Source organism: Lissotriton helveticus, chromosome 11 (assembly GCF_964261635.1).
Source record: "Lissotriton helveticus chromosome 11, aLisHel1.1, whole genome shotgun sequence".
NCBI classification, from domain to species: domain Eukaryota; kingdom Metazoa; phylum Chordata; class Amphibia; order Caudata; family Salamandridae; genus Lissotriton; species Lissotriton helveticus.
The window spans coordinates 329,850,448-329,870,093 of NC_136072.1; the positions used below are offsets into that span (position 1 = coordinate 329,850,448).

At 43.2% G+C, this 19,646-nt stretch overlaps 1 protein-coding gene across 2 annotated transcripts in view; it reads right to left on the reverse strand.

Moving 5' to 3' along the window:
• The window catches only part of FARP2 (FERM, ARH/RhoGEF and pleckstrin domain protein 2), a 1,696,743-nt gene that overhangs the window by 88,932 nt on the left and 1,588,165 nt on the right, over positions 1-19,646 (reverse strand). For both annotated transcript variants that reach the window (XM_078665691.1, XM_078665692.1), the window contains exons 24-25: positions 17,216-17,379; positions 4,152-4,259 (exon numbers count right to left, since the gene is read on the reverse strand). In XM_078665691.1, coding sequence (XP_078521817.1) covers positions 4,152-4,259; positions 17,216-17,379 — 272 coding nt within the window. The remainder of the gene's footprint in view (positions 1-4,151; positions 4,260-17,215; positions 17,380-19,646) is intronic.

The window sequence follows — 19,646 nt, forward strand, 5'->3', positions numbered from 1 at the left end:
AATTGGATGGCTGAAATGTTTTCAGATGAGAACAATGACTTCCAGTTGGAGGCTGTTGCTACATACTGTGCTTACACGCTGTTGGATTAAGACTCTTTGATTTTTCTACGTATTCTTTATTATTTAGCTACTGCTTTCTATCAAAGAGCGAATAACTTTTTTTTGGAAATGTGAACTTGACTTTGCTTTTTAGGCTTGGACTCTGCTTTTTTAATTCGCCCACGTTTATATCACATGCTTTGATCAAGAAAGGGTGCCGTGGGGCTGAGTGTTGCAATCACACCCTGTTAAGTTAGCATGGGTTTATTAGAAGCTTATACGCTATTTTTGCTTTCCTGCTCTGCTTTGCACACGACACATACTTGTGATATTGTTTAGAGAAGGCTTAGTATATTACAGGATGCTTTTTCAGTTTGTATTTCATAGAATAGTAACAATGCTGACAACCTTGTTTCTGATAATATGTTTGGTTGTATTTTCTAAGGTACTGTGCATGAGATTATGGCGTTAGAAATAAACATTTCAAAGTTGCACGTGTCTTTATTTACATCTTGTTTTGGACTGGTGTAAGACTATATTGAAAGAGTGTTTTTGTTATCCACTTTACTTCATGTAATCCAAGTCGCATGTTCTGGGTTGACTAGTCATTGGTGTTTTTGCTTTAGGGCGAAGAACCAATGAGTCACTGATTGCTGGTTTGGTAGGGGGTTTGTGTAGTAAGGTGGGTTTTGGAACACCGTAATTCACTAAGGTCCTAAGTCTTTATGCACAGTTCTGTGTATGAGCAGACTTACTGGAACAGTAGTTACAACAAAAAGGCTCGATAAAGGGCTTGCACTTTGAATATGAATATAAAATATCAGAATAGTTGATAATCACAGCTAAGGAATGCAGCAATTAGATGTGTGTATGTGTGGATGATGTGTAGATTGAGTGGAAGATGAAAAACGTGAAAAATAAGAAAGGTTGGAGAGACGCAAACTACCCACTGCATTGTCAGTGAAGTGGATCTTTTGATTTCCAGGTCATTACACAGATAGGGTGTTGGATTCCGCAGTGGGAGCAAGAGAAACTAATACAACAACTAAGGAAGAAAGCTAGTGCATAAAGTACACACGGTTGGGCAGATTTACAAGGTCGTGGGAAAAATTATGCAAAAGTGGCGCAAGGGGCTTGTAAACCTGTCGCAGTGTGTAGTAGAAAAGACGCAAGAAAGGACAGAAGTGTGCAAATTACCCACTGCTATTCACGGGTAGTAGTTACCAAGAAGGCTGAATAAAGGGCCTGCACTTTGAATTTGAATTAAAGAAGAATAATTGATAAGCTTAGACAAGAATGGTAGTATGTAGGTGTGTGTATTTGTGGTTGTTGTGTTCATTGAGTGGAAGATGACTAAGGTGAAAAATTAGAGAGGTTGCAGAGATGCAAACTTTACATTTCTTTGTAAAGGAAGTGGGTGTTTTAGTTTTCCAGTCCATATATATATTCACTGAAAAAAACATAGGTTTGATGCACATTATAGGTAAGAATTAGCATTTAAAAAACCTTAGAAATTCACTGAAAAAACCATAGGTTTCAGCCACGTTATAGTTAGGAATTCGCATTTAAAAAACCTTAGAAATTCACTGAAAAAAACATAGGTTTCAGCCACGTTATAGTTAGGAATTAGCATTTAAAAAACCTTAGAAATTCACTGAAAAAACCATAGGTTTCACCCATGTTATAGTTAACTGGACATTTCTCTCATTGAAATTCCCCCGTTATAGTTAGTTCAGCTAACTATAACTCGCGCGCCCGCAATGCACTGCTGATGACATCACATATTACATCACTCATCACATGGTCAGTGACATCACTGATGACATCACTGATGACATCTCAAATGACATCACTGATGACCTCTCAAATGGCATCACTGATGAAATCATCGATGTGAAAGAGTGGCAGACCTCCTCTCACCCTAATATAACCTATAATACACACATTCAAAAATAGATACTAAAATTTTCAAAAAAATGGAGCTACCAATACCAGTTTTTTTTTTTGTTTTTTTTTTATTTCTAAAGCGCGTAGTCACCCAGGGGGTATCCCAGCGCTGAACCTATTACCACCAGTGGAAGATAGTCGGGAGTGGGAGGTATGGCTCAGGGAAAAAGTAGGGTTTTGAGGGCCTTCCTAAACCTTAGAAGGTTTGGTTCTGATCTGAGGCTCAGGGGGAGTGTGTTCCATTTTTTTCCCGTATTGACCGAAAAGCGACGGCCACCGAACCGGGCCTTCCTCACCTTGGGGATCGTGATGAAGTTCCCATGTTCGGAACGGAGCGCTCTTGTGGGTCTGTAAGGTGTGATCCAGTTCCCAAGGATAGGAGGGCCAGCATTGTGCAGTACCTTGTGGGCCAGACAGAGGGCCTTGAAGGTTACTCTTTCCCTAATAGGGAGCCAATGCAGCGTCCTCAGTGCGGGCTTGGCAGATGTTCTTGCCGGGGTGTTAGTCAGGAGTCGGGCTGCGGCATTTTGGGCTTTTTGAAGAGTTTGGAGCTTGGCTTCTGGAGATCCTAGGTATATGGCGTTACAGTAATCCAGCCTTGATAAAATTAGGCCTTGGATCAGTTACAACAACCTATTCAGTAATTTCAACATCTTCATACACATCTACTGATCCACTAACAGTTCTATATAGTCACTTAAACATGTACTCACTCATTATATGTACTCATACACCTATACATTCTGTTACACACCGATACTCATCCATACAGTTACTCTCATATACTCACACATGCAAATAAACTATCAAACATCCATTTGTTTGCATATAGAGGTATACACACACCAGTACACTTACTTTTACAGAAACGTACACATACTTACTCTCTTCAACAATCAGTTATAGAAAGACATACTTATTTATACAGGAACTTTTTCAATCTGTCACTGTCATTTATCCTTACTTATATACATCAATACTCACATACACTAATTTAAAACATATGTACTTACTCATAAAGACACTATTGAGGCAGTCAATCACTCACTAGCACACCCATACACACATTCATCCACCCGTACAGTCCTGCACACATGCTGTCTTCAAAACACATACAAACAGTGAGTCAGTCATTCATGCATCTGTGCCCTAAGTAATACCCGTCACCAAACCATACAGACACTCATTCTGATACTCAAAAAACCAACTAATAACACATATAGACAGTCGTGTAGGTACTCACCAACCCATGCAGCCACTTATACACAAAGTGAGACACTGATACAGATATTTACATATTTAAACATTACTCGCTAATACATGTATTCACTAACATACACTTAATAAGTCAGTAATACATTGAAATTTACAAAAAAAACATCAATTTAAAAACGTATTTACCTATTTATTCTTCCATCGACCCTTAGATATACATATATAAAAATATTTATTTTTCAGAAAGACACACATTCAGTGGTTGATGTCATCAGTGATGTCATCAGTGATGTCATTTGAGATGTCATCAGTGATGTCATCAGTGATGTCATTTGAGATGTCATCAGTGATGTCACTGACCATGTGACGAGTGATGTAATATGTGACGTGACGAGTGATGTAATATGTGACGTCATCAGCAGTGCATTGCGGGCGCGTGAGTTATAATTAGCTGAACTAATTATAACGGGGGAATTTCAATGGTTTTGTATGAGAGAAATGTCCAGCTAACTATAACATGGGTGAAACCTATGGTTTTATCAGGGAATTTCTAAGGTTTTTTAAATGCTAATTCCTAACTATAACGTGGCTGAAACCTATGCATATATATATGTATATATATATTTAGAGAGGGCGCGAGAGAGAGAGATACAAATAATTAATGTTTGTGGGGGAAGAATGACAGGAAAATTATAACAAAAAATAAAATCAATAATGATGATAGCTACAGTGGTGAAGAAACATGGAAGGAGGAACATCGTTCGCTAACGCGTAGCACAGTGACCAGTTGTAATAAAAAACCACACAAATCAATAAACTGCATACACAGGTTTCTTAGATCCTATTACTCACAAAGCCAGCAGCACAGATATTTCAAAGATGATGTTTTGAATATTTCACAATTATTCTTAAATAATGACATCCATCTTATTCTCCCCATCAAATTCTACCTGATGGGTCTTGTAAAAGAACAGGCAGAAGTTGGTGAATACAACCCAAAGTTTCTGCCAGCCATTACTGTTCTTGAACTTCCGCAGCAGGTAGCCGGACAGCTGATTCTGTCAGATGGAAAGAAAACAGACAATTAATATTCAAACACAACCACCTGTACTTTTAACGCCATCTTTTCAAGTAAAGTTCCAACAAACAAGGGACTCCTACAGCACTGACAAAGTGAAACATGGGATATTGGATACAAGAGAAAGGGGCGTGTATAAAGTCAAACTCACAGAAAGCAGGGTAACAGAATGACTGTGCCACTGGCACCAAAGTGAATGATGCAACTTCTCAAAGACAACTGGTATTACTGAGTTTGAGTTGCTTGACATGAAAGCATCAGCTCAAAGACAGAGGAGAAGCAAAGTTAGCATGAGTACTAGCTTGGGCTCGCCTGATGCCAGGAGAGTTGCAGAAATAAAATGCTGTTGACCTTTGTGTGATTGAGCGTGGGTTGGGTGGAGGACAAGCGTGAGATCTTGGTATCATGGGGAAAATAGTAGAGGTCAAGTTGAAGACGGCAGTTGTGTCGCTGGAAGGCACAAAGTTGACATGGAGAGCTGTAGGGTACATTTTGGGTCAACTAAAATCGGTTGACATTATAAATGCAGTGGTATATGGTCCTTGGTTAAATAGAAGACAGTACAGAATGACAGAGGACAGATCTTATTCACTGATTGAAGGAAATGAAACAAACAGGAGGAGAAATATGATGTGGCACAAAAAAGATCAAATGCGACAGAATACAGATTTTAATTTTGGTGTACACAAAGTAATACAGCCAAATGAAAGTTAGGATCTTGGTTATGTTGAAAACAAGAGTGCAGACAGCAGGTAAGATGAGTGTCTCCGCCTAATGGTAATACTGGACTTAAGGTGGATTTTGGCATGAAAAGGATATCAGTGGCGGTCTTAGTACTAGGAGTACAGCAAGAGATAGAAACCAACATCAACATATATCAGTTAGTTGGAAATTAAGATGAATGGTATTATAGGCAGGGGAAGCCTGGTGCAAAATCAATCTTGGGTTCATGAAGCTGACAAAGAGTTAAGGTTTTTGTTATCATCTTAATTACTTTACCGTGCCTGACCTTGTTCTTTTACACAACTACCCCACATTGTTGCAGTATTGCAGTTTCCTTAACATCAATTACTATTACTAACCCTGTGTGAAACTTTTGTTATGCCGATGTAAACTTGAAGTAATTCTGAATTTCATGTTACTCTGTAAGTGACAAATTGTCACCACTTTACATGACGCCATATTTTACATTAAATTACCCGCTGGAGACTAGTTCTAACTGGTTCTCCTGTTTATCTCACATGACTTTATCACGTGAGGTATACCCATGAGTAGAGTAAATATTTCACATAACATGCATCATTTCTTACAAATTAGGCACATTTTTGTGAAACCGCTCAAAATTTCAATCAGGTGGAATATAAGATTTACAGTCTAAACCAATTGAGTTATTGGATGTTTATAGGATAATATTTTTAGTGTGATGGGAGTAAACGTTAAATGTTATCTTATATTGTCGAGACAGAAAAGAAGGAAGTACACCTGGAATTTATCACCATGTTTAATGGAGAAGAAGGAGGATGAAGTTGATTTTAAATAAGAGATGCAGGTTGGGTAAAAGAATTTAGCACATAATAAAAGTCTGACGGGTGATGGTGGTTTTTCAATTGCAGAATTTGAGTAATAATGTTTACTCTGAAATAAGCAGACACATGTTTACCACTAATGTGGTACAGGGCCTCAAAGAAGGCACATGGGATCTATGTCGATTGGGGAGGACACATTTCTGGGCAGTTTATATTTATGCCATGCCAGTAAAAAATAAAGGTAGCTAAATAATTGTTAATTGAAACAACTGTGCTAATAAAAAAGTTACTAACCTGCTATCGGGTTAAAACATAATCTTAATCAGATTCTTCGCCTTATGAATACTTCTTACAGGCTTCAGACTGGTATGCAAAACATTTTCCCAGTAAATACTCTCCAGCTTTGCCAGGCAGCATCACTTAAGCCCAGTCAGGACTCCGCCTCTCAATGTGATGTTACTGCAGCTATTAGGCGCCAACAGGAGTGTTGACATCAGTCCCTGATAATTCTTCCACTCCTCATTGAGGTATCTGGAGAGGAACAGACCACCACGAAAGCAACAAGGACAGCACACAATGTTTGCATGCCTTCGGATCTTATTATTCACAAGACAAGCTCAGTGAGGAGGAGTGGGGGGAATACAAAATCTGCATTATTATCATTTATCCATGACAAATATTGATACAGAAGGTAAGTAACTTTCTCTTTTGATGGATGCATCTTCCTACGGAATCCTTCCCTTATGAATGAGCCCGAAAGCAGTACCTCCCTGAGAGGTGGGAATTGAGTAACGCTGGTTAACCAAGAATACCATGCAGTAAAGCTTGGGGAGAGTGCCCATCATTGTGTGCCTCAGACGGGAGGTAGCAGTGCTTTGCAAACGAATGCCAGGATGACCAAATAGCTATCAGACAGATGTCACCAATGAGACTCCTCTTGAATGAGCTGAGGAAGCAGCAATGGTCCCAATGGAATGACCAAGAATGCCCTCCAGTGGGTCTTTCTTAGTCAGCAAACAGCAGATTTTGATATAGAGGATGGATCAACATGAAATGGTCACCACCCTACCAGTGTTAGCTCCAGCAAATCCCATAAAGAGCTAATCACCCACTCTGCCCTGTCCAGCGTGGCTAATGAGGGGCGGGGACATACCCTACAACGGGGTCTTGTCTATGCAATTGTTCCTTCGTACTGGTAAGGATGCAAAGAAATAAAGACGTTTGGAAGACTGATAGACTCAGCCTTTTAAATAAGAAGAAGGGGTAGGTACAAAGAACTGATTTATCCACATAGGAAACTTTAAAGAGCGGGTGAACTGAAAGGACCTAAAGTTCTCTTATTCTGAGTCTAGAAGTGATTGCTACCAATAAAAAGGTATTCAGAGTACGAAGCTTAAATGGGGAATTGTGTGTCTGCTCTAAAGGAGATGCCAACAAAAAAGTCCAAACAAGGTTCAAATCCCACAAAGGGACAATAAAAGGGTGGAAGGGAAGACATTGAATGGGAAGAAATTAATTATTACACCTTTTTTTATAGAACACTTTCACTTCAGCTGGAGTCTCTTGGCACTCATAAATTGCCCTAGTTATTAATGGATGAGTTAAGTCTTCGGACATGGGAAACAACTGTATTTTTAGGGGAGAGCAAATTTGCAGTTTTTCTCTAAAATTGAATTTTGTACATTTTATTTTACTTTACACAGAGATCAATGTAAAGCATAACTAGTGTAACAACACACATCAATCTAATTGTCACTTGAAAGTGTTCCTATATCAAAATGCAAAAATAGTGTCCTAAAATTAAAAAAATCTGCTTTTGGTACTGAAATTTCTTCTCGTTCCCAAATTGTTGCCTTTCTTTCAAGTGGTTATGATTCAATGAATCAAAGGATATTGCAAAATGAAATTACTTAAAATTATATCCAACGGATCTGGATGTAGATCCTTCTGCATGCTAATTTGAACTCTGATTTACAGCCAGCCAACATGTGTTTCACAGGAACACTTCCCGGCTTCCTTAGGGCTGAACCAGATTATACCCTTATTGGCACCCTAATGTTGGAAAAAAAATAATCTTGGTTAATCCAGGCATAGATATGTAGGCTCCCATTAAACATTTTTATCTGTACTCTTTTCAAAATCATTGAGTTGTAGAGGTCCAAAAGAGCAAGATGCAAGAATTAGATTCGGCTCATGTCAATGGTCTCTGAATTTTCAAAGAGGAGTCCATACACTCAATGAGATTGAACTGCAATGAGTTGTGCTTGATCCTCCAGAATCTTCTGCAGTAATCTTTACAGAAGTGGAATTGGCAGGCGATAAAACCAGTTGAACCAGAAAGCAACCCAGGGAACCATTCAGAGCATAGTGGGCACACAAAGGAGGACACTTCCTGTTCAGGGTCGTGGCAAAGAGACCCAGCAATGACACTACAATCAGGAGAAGATCTCCTAGGTCACCTCAGGGTCCTCCACTGAGAATCAACTTAAAGTAACTGAGAGCCTCAACCTTCAGACTGGGAGAGTCTGTTAGGTAAATCATCACTGGAAAGATTCCCTGTGGCTGCCCCCACTTCCACACATTCCCAATATAGGGTCCTTGATCCTACATCACCGTGTCTGTTTACATAATGGACGGTGATGTTGTGTCCAATTGAATTTGGACATTCAAGCCCAAGATGTAATATAAAAAGGCCTTGAGGTAAAAACAGTTGTCCCATAGCTCAAGTACATATATGTGTAGGCACTGCAACAACATGGAAGGTCCCAAGCTACCATTTTGCCTAGATCAGCCACAAGCCCAGTGAGGTGGCATCCATGACTATGATGGCTTGAGCTTGTAGAGGATTAAAAAGGTAAACCCACTCAGGAGGTTGGATGGTTCCAGCCATCAGTGTAGATACTGATGCATCAACAGAACAATCGGTATTTGAGCAGAAAGGCTCCATTTATTTTGTAACCACTGCCTCCGCATGCACTATTGGGGGGCTTGCATCCACCACAAGGCATGAAGCACAAGATATGCTGGATGAGGATCAGACTTGAGCCAGACACAATGGATTAATCTCCCAAATACCTATGATTCTCCTAGGAGGAGGAAAGGTCTTAAGTCTTGTGTCAAGCACTGCCCCAATAAAGGTCAGTTTATGTATGAGTGAGTTATGACCCCCTGGACATTGATGAGAAAGCTCAGATCATGGAAATGACTCATCAAATGCTGTAGCCGTTCCTGGACCAGCCTCGAAACTCCACCTTCAGAGATGGAAGTCCATGCATAGAAATACACAAACTTACATCTTCCACAGTGAAGGTGCCATGATCACCATCACTTTCAGAAAGATGTGTGGGGCTATCATCAGTCCGATCGAAACGACTGCAAACTGAAAATGTTGGGACCACACCGTGAAACTTAAATAGCGCCTGTGTACAGGGATGAGGGAAAGATGAAAATAAGCATGTTGAAAACCCAGGTACACCAACCAGTTTCCCAAGTTCAACGCCAACAGGACCCGAATCAGGGGCACCATCTTGAACTTGTATTGCCGGTTGAAAAGGCTTAGAAGGTGGCAATCAGAATAGGTTTGTCTTGAAGACCAGTAAGTTAAGGAAATAAAATCCTGTGCAACTCTCTTCCAGAGGTAGCAGTTCTATGGTGATTTTGTCCAGTAAGGTAAATAATTGTGCCCCCCAGATAAAGGCATGATCATGCTCTAAAGGGGGAGTAAGGTTGGGAGGATAATAAGGAGAGCGCATAATAATTGCAGATCAGCTCTACGACCAGTGGATCTATCACAATGGCTTGGCAAACAGGAGTGGCTACTGCTTCTGATGAAGCATTCTAGATCCACTCCTATCTCAAAATAATCTAAACATCTAATGAGGTACTCGGACAGGCTTAGATGTTGCAATTGCTGAGACAGCCCAGCTCAGGAGTAACAACAGAACATCTAATATTGTTGGTGGAACTGGCCTGAAGTAGAGACCAGGTGAAGGGCTTGGGCCATAGCCCTACTGTTCTTGAAGTGTTCCAAAGATGAGTTGGTGTTCTCTCCATACAGTTATTCTTCAAAACAGATAATGTCCATAAACATAGCCTGGACATCCACCAAAAAGCCAGTGGGAAGTATCAACCCATGTCGCTGCAGTGTCTCAGCTGTACCTACATACTGTACAACAGTGTCTGCAGAATCAAAGCCATATTTCAGGATCTGGTCTGTTGCATTTAAGCTATCTCTCACCAGCTCAGAGCATGGCTTCTTCATGTATTCTGGAATGCTAAACATTGTATCAAAAGGCAGCTGGCATTATCTGTCCGAGAAGGTAAGCTGCCTGAGGCAAAATGTTTCAACGCAATGAAAGTTTCTTGGACTCTCTCTGTCCGTAGGAGGCCATTGGACAGGCTTTAGGGCTCTGTTTTGAGGATGATGTTTGAACCATCAGACTCTCCAGGAGATGGGCGGGAGGAAAATCTACCTGTGGACTGCTAGGCCTATAAAAAGGCTTCCTCAATGCAGTCATTACAGAATCTAGGAGGATTTTGTTAAATGGGAGCAAGGGCTCTGCAGAAACAGTGAAAAGTTGCAAGCTTTCCAACAGAACTTTAGGCTTCTGCCTCCTTCCAAGCTCTTGAGAAAAAACAAGACCTCCTCCAAGTCAGGGCGAGAAGGATAGGAAATAACACCTTGTAGAGATTTATCACGGTCACAGGATCTTACACTTCGAAGGCATAGAAGGCTGAACCAAATATCTGATATAGGCCCTGCGGAGGGGTTACATCACTGACATTAGCACTGACCTCTTCCTTGCCACACAGATGATACTTTCACATATCTACTCCGTGACTGAGGTTGGAGCTTTCTCTGCAAGTAGCATCACCACCTTCTTTGAGATGGGGTCAAGGGGAGGTACAAATGAACCGGGGACACAGATTCGGACATAGCAACAGTAAAGTTTAAGTTTAAGTTCAGGAAACATTGCTTAATGCCTCTTGTGGGTCACAGCCCTCAGATCTGCTTATCTGTATTGATGGTTTATGACATGGCATTTTTTACGTGCATTTGCTTTAAACAAAGTAATTTATTCAATACTAGTATTCAAGGGAGTACATTCATGCAGTGATAAAAACTCTGCTAATAGCCACAAAACCTCTTCAATGTGCAACATCATTGTAACATGCAATCTGTGAGGCAGAAACAGTGTTTCCCCTGTATTTTCACTATATATGGCTAATAATATTGAATTTGACATTTGCACTGTAGTAATAAATGTGTGTTTATTAGCACAGTTGCTCTTTATAACATATTATACTACAATTGGGACACATTTATTTCCAATAACATGGCATAAATGTTATATACAGTTGTTTATGGTTCGGCCAGACTTTAGGTCGGACTTTCCAATAAAAGGCAGTTTTACAATAATTTAGGTAAAGTTCAACAATTTTCTATAAAAAAACCTTCAAAATTTGGGTAGTTTCTGGCAAGTCTGTTTTAAGTGTGGGGGGGGGGGCCTACAAAAATGGAGGCGGGGTCCGAAAAGTGACATTTTCCATTTTAATTTCTAAAGGATACAATGCTCATTGACAGTGAAAAAACAGAACTAACATAAATTTGGTATGCAGGTAGAACTTCACTCAAAGAAGTGTCTTGCTAGGTATGATATACAGTCACTCAATAGTGTCAGATGAATTAGAATTAAGAGGATTCGAGAGGTTCAGCAATTACATTTTTGAAATTTCTGGTCAGTTTATCCATGGGATTCCGCAAACCTGGTTTCACCGAGCACTGTAAATCCAAAAATGCAATAAATATTCAAATCTCATTGGAAAAGGGATCTTTTTCTCTGGTCACGTCTCCCGTTGTCCATCTTTTTCCCACAAACCCAGAGCCAGGTTAGTGAACCAAAGTCCTCTGTTAGGCTTCTCTCAACAGTGGGACAAATGTTCCTGTCAGCATTACAGGACACCAGATCTTGGTCCGTACGTCCTGAATAATAAAACTAAAGGCCAAAAGACATCGCTAATGACATGTATAATGACGCTACGGGTAACATCTCAAATGACATTTCATTGATGAGACCATTTATAGGTACCAATACTATGCCTTTAGCTATGCACAGTGGTGTTAGTCACAGGGCCAGAACCATGGGTCCAGCACTCTATGAGAGACCAATTCACTCTGTGTAAGACCTAGGGTACTACTCAGCGAGGTTGGGTGCAGGACCTGGGCTAGTTAGCTATTCCCTACTGCCATCCCTCAGTAGGCCGCCAACCCATGGTGCTCATGGCATTCAAGTCTGGCTGCAGGGCCCAATCTATGGCTAGGCTCTGAGTCGAACCCTAACACACTAGTCAGGTGCAGCAAAGGCTGCCAAAAGGCCAGGCCTCTGACCAATCACTGAACCCAAACCCCTGCAGGTGACCAGTCCCCACTACATATGGCCTTTGGCTCTGTGCTCAATCCAATGGTCAAGAACAGTGCTATTTTCGTTGAACAATTAATAACACAGCACGTTACGGCCATCAGTGATCTTGCACTAAGTCTCCTTCCTCTCCGGCAGAACTCAGAGAGTCCGCCTCCCCCCTTCCGCTCCGAAGCCACCGAGATCATCTGCGGCGTACCCCAAGGCTAATCCCTGAGCCCTACGCTGTTCAACGTCTACATGGCTCCGCTAGCCCACGCCGCCCGTCGGCACGACCTCAACATCATCTCCTACGCCAACGACACCCAGCTGATCCTCTCCCTCACCAACGACCCCCACAACGCCAAAACCAACCTCCACGAAGGAATGAAGGCTGTCGCCGACTGAATGAGAAACAGCCGACTGAAGCTGAACTCAGACAAGACGGAGGTCCTCATCCTCTGTTCCACCTCCTCGGCCTGGGACGACTCCTGGTGGTCAACTGCACTAGGAGCACACCCTACACCCGCTGACCACGCATGCAACCTAGGGGTCATCCTCGGCTCCACCCTCTCCATGACGAAGCAGATCAACGCTGTCTCCTCCTCCTGCTTCAACACCCTCTGCATGCTTCGCAGGATCTTCAAGTGGATCCCCACTGAAAATAGAAGGACGGTCACCAGGCCCTCGTCAGCAGTAGACTGGACTACAGCAACGCACTCTACGCAGGAGCCCCGGCCAAACTCCTGAAATGGCTCCAACGCATGCAGAATGCCTCCGCACACCTGATCCTCGACATCCCCCGCCGCAGCCACATCACACCCCACCTGAGAGACCTGCACTGGCTCCCCGTCAACAAGTGGATAACCTTCAAACTCCTCACCCACGCACACAAGGCACTCCACGACACCGGACCAGCATACCTCAACAGCCGACTCAGCCTCTACACCCCCACCCGCCAGCTCCGCTCCACAGACCACGCCCTCGCCACCATCCCCCGCATCCGAAGAGTGACCGCCAGCGGCAGATAATTCTCCCACCTCGCCACCAAGACGTGGAACACCCTCCCCATCCGCCTACGGCAGACCGAAGACCTCCTAACCTTCAGGAGACTCCTCAAGACCTGGCTCTTCAAACAGTAGCAGCATTCCCCCCCCTTGAGACCCTCTCTGGTATGTAGTGCGCTTTACAAATGCTATGATTGATTGATTGTCCCGAAAGGACTCTATGCTGCCAGTTAGCGCTACCAGCACATCTCTAGTTTTAGGCTGATGCGAGCCCACTGAAGAATTCTGGCCCTCAACCTTGAGACCCATATCACATGAGTATCCAGCATATTTCCAGCTCAGGCCAATACCGCCCACCCTGTTCCTGAGGCTTGTCACCAGGGACCCTTGAGTAACAGCATACATTTCGACTTTAAAAAAATGGACTCTATTAGATTGTTGTGAACTTGCTGTAACAGTCATGCTGTTCATATATACTTGTTGATCATGATTTATCACTGGAGTGTATCACCTCTAAAGAGAGTACAGAGCACGTTTATTTATGTGCCATGCAATCGTTTTTCATAAACTCCTTTAAATACATTTTATTCATTATTTGGTTCCTTGCATCTAAAGTATTGTTACTGGGGACAATATTTTGTTATAGTTATTACCGCAGGTGATCATCTGGGTAAGAGGATTAACTGTACTAATATCTCAAAAATGTATCCTTCCATGTCCATATTGGAAGACTTCTTAAATGCTAATTTCTGGACAACTACTTTATGAATTTACCCCCAACTAAATAAAGTTCTATCAACATGCAAGTTTGGTGTAATTCTATTCAGTCGTTTTTTTGTATTGAGTTGCAAAGAATCCCTAGGGAAATGTCACTTTGGGTCCTTTCTTTTTTTCCCTCCCACTTGACGGGTAGGCACAAAACTTGCACTGTCGAACTCAATGTGATCTAACCTATATTTTTGGATACCTCTGTGATTTTTCTAAAGAACCCATGGTTACTAGCAAACCCAAAAATATCTTTTGATTGAAAAGTCTAACTGTTACTGCACAGGCGCTAGTGCCGCTGGGGTAATATTTATTGTATGTATATAGTTTTTTTTTTACCAAGAGTGAATATTTTTAAATTAATAAACTTGTAGTTCATACGAGAAAATTGACAATACACACTTATTCACTCACTACAATTTTGATATTGGTGTGTCATAACGTTGGAAAGAGGTGCAATAGGAAACTGACCACCTGCTGTTATTGTTCTTGGCATGACCCAGGGGAAGTAGGGCCGAGGTCAGGTAGGATAAAGATCTTAGTCTACAGAAACGGAGTTAGGGAATGGAAAGGTGATATACAATTATAGACGGATGAAGAAGAAGACTTGGAATGTGCATTTTGGTTTACTCGGATAAATTGGACTTAAAAGTACTTTAAAAATGACTTTTTCATTGGAAAGTTCTGGCACTGGCCGGTGGTCAGCGCCAGGATGGATTCAAGTTTGACTGTGATGGCAGCCCCTCAGTGTGCTTGAGATAACGATGAGGGGCCCTCAGGTCAGGTGTGAATCTTGTCATTTAAAAGATGGCTATAGCATGCCGTGAAAGTAGACCATGACATTGTGTTTGCTGTGAGTGGGGAGGATGGGTGGATGAGATATTAATGCTGGAGGGAGGTGGTGGCTGGAGTTTCCTTTCGGATTTGGATCCGAGTTTAATGGAATAGCCCAGCGGCTAATTCTCTGATTCAGCCCAGCTTTAAGACTCTGACAGAGGTGTGGGAAAACAGTTGTAACTGCTGTGGCATAAAAGGGTAAGGATGGAGGTTAAAGAGAGCTGGTACAGGCAGATATCCAAGGGGAATAGGGTGTGTGCTGGAAGCACCATAAGTAGATAGATGTTGAACTAACAGAGGTCAGGGCACAAACACATCGAACAATGGACAGCAAGAACAATCACACGATAATAAAAATGGAAAGACAATTAGGGGAATGGTGCTGGCAGACAAGGCGAATGGTGGGTTAGAAATATCATGAAAGTGATTTAGACAAGCAGGGTTAGTGGTAGGAAGAGGGACGACTTGACGACTAATGGGAGTAGAGCGACTGATGACAACAAATTCTCAGATCTGCACTGAGAGCGTTTTTACCTGAATCATATACAGGTAATCAGTCAAAGAGAGGCTCTGATTCCGGTACCAACACACATGGCTGATGGTATTGGGCCGCTGTTTTTGACCCTGGCAAAGAAGATAGTGAGGAGGAAGCTCTGAAGAAAAGGTGAGAAAGCAGGACAGTGATCATTAAAAGTAAGGAGTAAAGCAAGCAGAGAAACACGACATGCAAGTATTGTTACAAGTATTGGATAAAGTGGACATGTGTGAAGCAAGCAGCATGGTTGAGTAATACCAAAGCTATATATCAAAGTGAACCCCCCCCCCAAAAAAACGACCATGATTTTCAGGTGACAAAACGTTCAAGTATCAAATCGGGGGGGGGGCGGTGGTAGCATGGGAACATGGATTTATGATAAGAAACAGGAGGGCGAGACACAAAGTTAAACCAAGACAACAGTAATGCTATAAATTCGGATTGTAGGGGATAATGCACTTGAAAGTGAAGAATGGTAAAAGAAAGGGAAATAAGACATTAAAAGCAATGTGCTTTACATCAAAACGGAGAATCACAGGTGGTGAATTGACTGCCATAGACAAAATAGAAAGGTGCGCTGAACATGAAGGTAAATTCTGGATGTATTAGTAATTGCATCCATGTATTGTCTTCAACAAACACGTACATATAGACACACATAATGTGGCAGGTACATCGAAAGCCTGGCAAGTGTTCAAGGCAAGAGAGTAGAGATGATGAATTCCTTTTACATTCTGCAGAGACAAAATTCATATCGGAGAGGAAGCGTAGAACGTTGAGAAATGGAAAAAGACGTCACCTAGCAACACGCCCAGTACCTCACTGGAAACATACCTAGCAATAAAACGGAACCATGGCTTTCTAAGCCCCACATTCTCACGCTCCTCGAGGCACAGCTCACTAGTGTCTCGACAGACTGTAACCTCTGCACGCTGTTAGGGGTCTGTTCATACTGGCCCTTCCAATGCTCCACTATGCATGGACGTGGTTTCTACGTGATCTCACATGCTCCCACCTATGCCGGCCACTCTTTTCTACCAAACAGATACTAACACAGCATATGCCATCAGCACTCAACAGAGAACTAGTCTGTGCGGATGTATGACGTTACAACGCATGCTTTTACCACGCATGTCGTTACAACACGGTTTTTACAACGCATACCATTACAACGCATAGCGCTTTGGGATGCTGGATAGTGATTAGTTTAATTTACTATTCCAACTCCAGTCCCCGTGGACACTAGGGAAGGTGTTGGATAGTAAATTAAATCTATTCCCTATCCTAGAGCGCCCCCCAGCGCAATGCGTTGTAATGGTGTTCGTTGTAAAGGCACTGCGTTGTAAAGGCACTGCGCGGTAAACGTTGCGTTGTAAAGGATGTTTCCCGTCTGTGCACTTTCTGAACAGGTGACAGGGAAATGGTTTCGCAAACCCAATACTCAAACTTAGGAACATATTGGCAGGACAGCACCCACTAACAGTTGGTCAGCCGCTGCTTGTTGTGAAATGAACTCAGGAGCCTCAAAAAAGTACCAAATGGAGACGCTGTGTCCATACTCTCAGAATCACCTTCTCCATGGTCTGTGAGCTCTCAACAAAAACCAGTATAATACGGAAATGGAGACACTGGTTTCTTGTGATTTTAGCTCATTCTCTCAAATATACTAACTGCAAACACTCGCATCCAAGACGGATAGTGACAGAGTAGATGAAGTGAGATGAATGTGAAAGAACTTGCACCAGAGAGAGTTTAACGAAGAAGAGACAGACTTCGACACCAGAGACACAGAGGCAGGGGAGAGGCCCCCAAACCGGAAGAGACTGTGACAGTGGTGAGACAGTCGATGGTGGGGTCTGGTTGGCTACCTCTACAGCCACGCAGTGGTCCACCATGGATACACTGGTGTTGCGGTACCAGCAGACATGCAGGGTAGTGTTGGCGCGGTGATGGCTCTGCCTCTCCAGGGAGCTTCGGGAAGAGTGCACGTCATCCTCCGACTCCAGCTCAATAGACACCTCATCCGATGATCCTGAGGGCAGCCAGAATTTAGCACATAGTGAATACATTACAGGGTGTTGCAGCCATTACACACATGGGTGACAGGTGATTGTAAGTTCCAGGCATGCAGGAAAGGGAAAACAAGCAACACCTCGTGCTGTTCTGGTCTCTTGTGTATGACTGATAGAGCGCGCAGGTCACCCGACTCACAATTTTACCATATACGCATTGGGCCCATAAATTCAATCTTCCATATTTATTGATTGGGTAACCTTACACTCTACTACCAGTATTCCTGTTCCTTCCTATTGAATTTCCAATGTACCCGACTTACCACTCCACTGTTACGGGTACCTATGATCACAATGGATCAGGGAGCTAGCTGTGAAAATAAGTAAGCAAAACAAAAATACCATATACAGTTTAATAATGTTTTTGTACTCTTAAATAACCACAAACTCAGGAAGTTTTCAAGACCTTTATCTAATCATTATTATCTTCTAGTGTCATGAGCCAAAGGTTCACCCCAATCAAACTATCTAGATGAGGATTGCTTCAAAAAAGGGCTGGGTGGCATCCAATAACAGCATACAATATTTAAAAAAGGAAAACAGTGTACTTAACTTCAGTTTTTAGGTTTAAAGTATTTTATTAATAAAGCACAGCAGTACAGCAGTGAAAAATAGGAAGGAAACCAGGCATAAAAAGGCAGTGTATGGCGTCAGAAATAATGCTGTCCCCTGAGCACCCCGCCACCTGCAAAGTTTAACAGTCCCGGTTAGGCGAGAACCGCCAGAGACGGCTTCCTCGAGCCTTGAGTCCAAGCAAGTATCAAAAGACAAATATCAACCCTGCTGCACTTCACTTTTAACATAACAAACTATCCCAACAGCCACCCACGCCCACCCTCCTTCCCGCCCCCCCGCCCCCTGTCCGGTGTTGCGCAAAGAATATCACAGAAACGCACAGATCCTGTCCCACTGTCTCCACCCCTACTGCGCATGGAGTGCCTCCCTCGCCATGCTGGAAATTCAAGTGATCGGTGGTGTAAGCCTAAGGAGCCTCAGGTATCTTGGGCACGTAAGCTCCCTGAATTCAGTAGCCAGTAATGCATGGAATGGTTGCCACAGCTCCTCGAATTGGTCGACCTCCCCAGCCAGAGTGAGCGATATTTTTTCCATACCCAGTACATGCCACAGCCGGTGTAGCCAACCTGTGATTGATGGAATGGTGGAGGTGCGCCAGTGTAGTAGAATGTTCTGTACAGCCGAGCCCAAAGCGATGGCAATGTGTCTCCCTCTCCGGGATTTCAACGGGTACATTAAGGCGTTAGGGAGGCCCAGCAGGGTATAAGCCGGGAAGCGGGGCAACTCTATGTCAAAACATTTGTCTATTTCATCGATCACCTCCTTCCAGTAACCCTGTATCAGTGGGCAGTCCCATAAAATGTGCGTCAGTGTCCCAGTGTTCCCGCAAGCGCGCCAACATGCAGTGTCTATGAGTCTATTCATCTCGTGCAGGCGCTCGGGAGTGTGGTACCAGTACGTTGACACCTTGGTGAAGGTTTCAGTCAGCCCCACATGATAAGCAGAATGTCGCGCCCGGTGTGAGATTTGCTCCCATTCCTTGTGGCTAAGTGTTCTCCCCAGTTCCTTGTTCCATCTCTCTCTACCAGGATTATAGATGTGTGTGGGCGGTGGCTGAAGCATTTTATACAAATCAGATATGAGTTTTGCATCCGACGTGCGCGTCGCCATCCATCTCTCAAAAGGGAGCAGATTCCTGTCCGCGGCCTCCCGTACCTGGGGGTGTAGTGCCCAATGTCTGACCTGCCAGTATCTCATCCTATCCGCCTCGGCCAGGTGGTAGCTCCCCTTAAGGTCCTCAAAGGGGAGGACCCCATCCCCACCGTACACATGAAAAAGTGCCCTGCACCCCTTCTCTCGCCAGTGCGCAAAGGCTCCCGGTTCCGTCCCAGGCGTGAAGTCTGGGTTGTACACAATGGGCGTGAACGGAGAGGGGAACGAGGTGAGCTCGAAGAGGACACTAGCGGCATCCCATATCCTCAACGGCACCCTCGTAACATGGGAAGTGTAGAGATTCGGGGGTCTGTGTTGTCTACGCAGGAACGGGATTTCCTGCAAGGGCCGACCAGCCACCGCCTGGTCCTGGAAGAGCCAATGCTTATCCGACTCCCACCTGCTCCATTCCACCAGGTACCTCAACTGTGACGCCTGGAAATATTTGTGAAGGTCAGGGACTCCCAGTCCCCCCGCCTCTGGCGCTAAAGTCGTCAAC